At 56.2% G+C, this 4,084-nt stretch overlaps 1 protein-coding gene across 1 annotated transcript in view; it reads left to right on the top strand.

Annotated features, from left to right (window-relative positions):
• The window catches only part of NCOR2 (nuclear receptor corepressor 2), a gene marked incomplete at its 3' end in the record, with an annotated part of 47,973 nt that overhangs the window by 38,217 nt on the left and 5,672 nt on the right, over window positions 1–4,084 (top strand). Inside the window, exons 23-26 of the mRNA XM_010145827.1 lie at window positions 120–207; window positions 1,594–1,737; window positions 1,897–2,045; window positions 2,381–2,574. Coding sequence (XP_010144129.1) covers window positions 120–207; window positions 1,594–1,737; window positions 1,897–2,045; window positions 2,381–2,574 — 575 coding nt within the window. The remainder of the gene's footprint in view (window positions 1–119; window positions 208–1,593; window positions 1,738–1,896; window positions 2,046–2,380; window positions 2,575–4,084) is intronic.

Genomic DNA, 4,084 nt, shown 5'->3' with positions numbered 1-4,084 from the left:
CTTCACCCATTAAGCCCAGGGAGCCAAGCCCTTTCCCTGCCTCTGGACCTGGTTCTTCTCATCACTATGGTAGAGGACAGGGGAAAAGCCAGCAGCACCATCACCCTCTGGACCAGCAGCACGCAGCTTCGGGCCCTGAGCAGCACAGTAGAGAAAAGAGGCAAAGTAAACCCTTTTCAATGCAGGAACAGGAGCTCCGAGCACTCGGTAAGACCACCACGACAGCGGCCAACTTCATAGATGTGATTATCATGCGCCAAATGTCTTGCGATAAGGGGCAGCGAGAAGGAGGCTCGCTAAGTAATGACTCCGCTAGTGATGGCAAGAAATTGGAGGGGAGAGGTGAGAGAGCTGTGGCCTGAAACCCATTTTATTTCATTATTTCTTATTTTTAGTTGCACATTTTGGCAGCTGGCTTCGTCAGCTCCCCGAGTGCGTTTGTCCCTCTGCCCCCCTCTTGTGTTATTCCAGACTTTTTATTTGTATATGTTTTAAGGATCTTACCTTCTCCCACCCTCTCAGTTTTTCCCGTTGCCAAGTCCTGTTTTGCAAACGTTGCTCAGTTCCTGGTATTGCTTTTTACAGACAATGGCAGTTTGCTAATTCTGATTTCCCCATCATTAGAAATTCCCAGGCACTTGGTCAGGAACAGTTGTGGGTCATAAATCAAACGAGCCATGCGGAGAACCGGGAATATGAGCGGGGCAGGGCTGCTGGCTGTCAGAGATGCCTCTCCCTGCCCGTGGCTATGCCACTGAGCGTGCAGGATCTCAGAGAGCTTTGTGGGCTGCTGCATGGTGCAGCTTGGACGGGGTCCCTGCGCTTGGGGTGACCTTGCTCAGGGTGTTGGTGCTGGATGCTGCGTAAGAGGGCAAAGTGGACGTGGCTGGGTAGGGATCATCAGTCTAGGGACAGCCATTTCTGGAGCAGGGTGCAGGAGCCGCCTGACAGCAGTCTTGTGTAGGACACAAAAGTGCTGGGGTAAATTTCTCCAGAAGAAAGGGCAGGGAGGAGGCTGGATTCAAGGTCTGGGATGTTCCTGACAGAACCAGCCTTCACCCAGAGCATTCACCCGGGCTCCTACCAGCATGCAGAAGTAACAGGCAGCCTGTGGGGATTTGATGGGACCTCATCTTCAAGCCGAAGCATCAGTCTTGGCCATTGCTACCCAGCTGCACTTGCCTGCCAGATATGCCTGCAGCGGGTGATTTCTAAGAACTGAGCGTTGGGAGGGCAAAGGTCTGTGGAGGCAAAAGCCGTGAGTGATGCCCAACATGCTTAGCTGGCAAGAGGCAGCGTGCTCTTCCAGGACTCCTCCACCCCTTGGTTCCTGACTGTCATACCCTCACCGCGAGCTGCTGAGTGTCCAGCTCTGCAGGAATGAGACATCACCTCTTTACCGCAGCCGTCAACCACAGCAAGACATCAGAGGGGGCTCTGGGAGTCCCTGCAAGGTGACCTGCCAGGTCTTCCCTCATCTCTTTCTTCCCCCCTTTGCTGAACTTGTGATTCTACCTGCAAGCGATGGTTGCCCCAGCACTAGGAAAAGCCAGGTGAGCTCCAGGTTTTAACTCCCTCCTCCTGTTTCTCCAGGCTTTCACGGAGGCTACAGCCCTGAGCGGATGGAAGCAGTGAGTCCCGTGAGCTCACCCAACCTGTCCCATGAGAAAGGGGCCAAGCTGCTGCAGGATGCAGAGAAGGGGCACGGGGAGCACGACCTGAGGCAGAAACAGCAAGGTGAGAGCCGAGGCTGATGCAGGAGAGCCCGAATCGGCATGAGGGGCTTCCTCAGCCAGCTCTTGCTCACGGTACCCCAGTGCTATGCCAGGGTGGCATTCAGGGAAGGGAACACGGACATCATCTCATGCCTGCTCTCTTCTTTGTGCCCCCACCCAGGCTTGCTGAAGGCCTCGGCTCCCGAAGCAGCCCACCTGCAGCACCTCCGGCAGCCTGATGGCCCCCAGCCCCAGTGCCAGCCCCTGCAGTCCAGCCAGAGCATCAAGGGCATGAACCAGCGGGTGGTCACGCTGGCCCAGCACATCAGTGTAATTAACCTCGTTCTCGCCTTCCCGCTGGGGCTCGGGGGAGGAGGGAAGGGCTGGTACGAGACATGTCTGGTGGGGAAGGGCTGGGAGTCATGCTAGAGGCCTCAGCACCTCTGGCTGGGGGCTGGAGAGAGCAGGATTCATCAGGCGTGTCCAGCCCGGGTGTTTGTGTCCCTGACAAGCCCAGCACCAGAGCTGCTGCAGGCAGGAGGCACAGGTTACACCCCGCAGCGACAAACCAGCCTGATTCCCTCGTCTGCCCTGTCTTAGCTGAGCTCAACAAAGCAAGAGGTGGAAACCAACTCTGTTTCTGACTCGGCAGTTTCTTCTTCTAGGAGGTCATCACGCAGGACTACACACGCCACCACCCGCAGCAGCTCAACTCCCACATCCAGACCCCGGTGTACTCCTTCCCCGGGGCCGCGTGCCCTGTGTTGGACCTGCGCCGCACCCCCAGCGAGGCCTATCTGCAGCAGCAGGAGCACGCAGCAGCCTCCAGGATCTCCCCACAGAACGAAGGCGGCAAAAGGTGAGGTCAGAGAGTCCAACCAAAGCTGGTGAAGATGGGTCTCTGCCCACTCGCTGTGTCAGTCGGAGGTCAGACAGACAAGGGTTACTCAGCATGAGGAGCCAAGGGTGCCCTTGGCTACCTGGCACCCTGATAAGGGGGTGTATCGGGCAGGCTGGCGTTTGGTGATGCTGAATTTTTGCTCCCCAGCTTGGTGCTTACATGGATTACTTGCTTACACAGCCCAGAGTGTAAATACACTTTCTGATCTGAGCATTTTCCCCTGTGGTGGTGCCGCTTTCTATCCCTGTTGTCCTAGAGATGCGTTCTAGACCCCTCAGAGTCCATGCTTTGTGCCCTTCCCTATGGCCTGTGTCACAGAATAGTTTGGGTGGGAAGGGACCTCCGGAGATGATCCAGCCCGATGCCCTGCTCTCAGGCAGGGTCAGCTGGAGCAGGCTGTCCTGGGTCTCAGCCACTTGGGTTTGTAGTATCTCCACTGATGGAGACTTCAGCGCGTCTCTGGCCAACCTGTGCCAGCGTTTGAGCACCCTCACAGTAAAATGTGTTTTCTTGTGTTGGGATGGTATTTCATGTGTTTTGGTTTGTGTGTGTTGCCTCTTGTTCAGTCACTGTCCTCAGCCCCTGGCAGGTCATGGCACAGTGACCTTTCAGACTACAGATGGTTCCAAAAAACCCACAGTGGTTTTCAGTAGTTCAAAGTTAATTTTATCTTCACCTTTCTCAGTGACTCAGACATGTGCCCTGCCAACTGCAACCATCCATTCCAGGCACCACCTGGATTTCTTTTAAAGTCACTGTCAAACCCCTGTGCTGATGCAGCACCAGGCAGGTCCCATTGCTGTTGTATGGAATTAGAAAATGGGAGGTGTCGGAACAGGGTCTGTCCTCCCACCCGGACACTGGCGGAGACCCACCCCACTGCATCCCGGAAACAGTGCTGTCTCCAAACTGGTGGCTCCTTGTCAGTAAATGTGATTATTCTTCCCAGCTCTGCCTGGTCCTAGAGTTGGCTTTATAACATTAGGGGAGAGAGCCCAGCCCTGGCCACCCAGCGATATAAAAAAAACTGGGGGGGAAAAAAAAAAAGAGAAACCACAGAAAGAACAAAGATGTAAATTCCCAGAACTTGCTGTGAGGAATTCCTCGCGGGCTCGAGCCTGGCTGTCTCCCAGGTGCTGGCCACAGGCAGGCATCAGGGGCTGTGTCAGTCCTCTCTGGCTGCCCCAGCGCCAGACCCATCACCCGCAGCCACCGAGCCCCCGTGTGGCCCCAGACAAGGTGGAGGGGGGGTGGTGGGTGCTGCCCTCCACTGTGTTCACCAGTACGATGGAGAATCAAAAGCCGTGGCCCCACAGAGTTAATTGACATCGCAGGCCGCTGCTGCCGGGGACACTTGGGCTGAGCCAGCAAGTCCCAGGACTTGTCCCTCGTTGGGGCGGTTGCCACTGGCCCGCTGCCTGGGAATGAGGGCCACGTCTCGGCTCAGGCCTGCGGCGCAGGAAACTGG

This window comes from Buceros rhinoceros, unplaced genomic scaffold (genome assembly GCF_000710305.1).
Source record: "Buceros rhinoceros silvestris isolate BGI_N320 unplaced genomic scaffold, ASM71030v1 scaffold18521, whole genome shotgun sequence".
Lineage (NCBI taxonomy): Eukaryota > Metazoa > Chordata > Aves > Bucerotiformes > Bucerotidae > Buceros > Buceros rhinoceros.
Note: the sequence above shows the minus strand (reverse complement) of the source record. Positions and strands in the feature narration are given on the sequence as shown.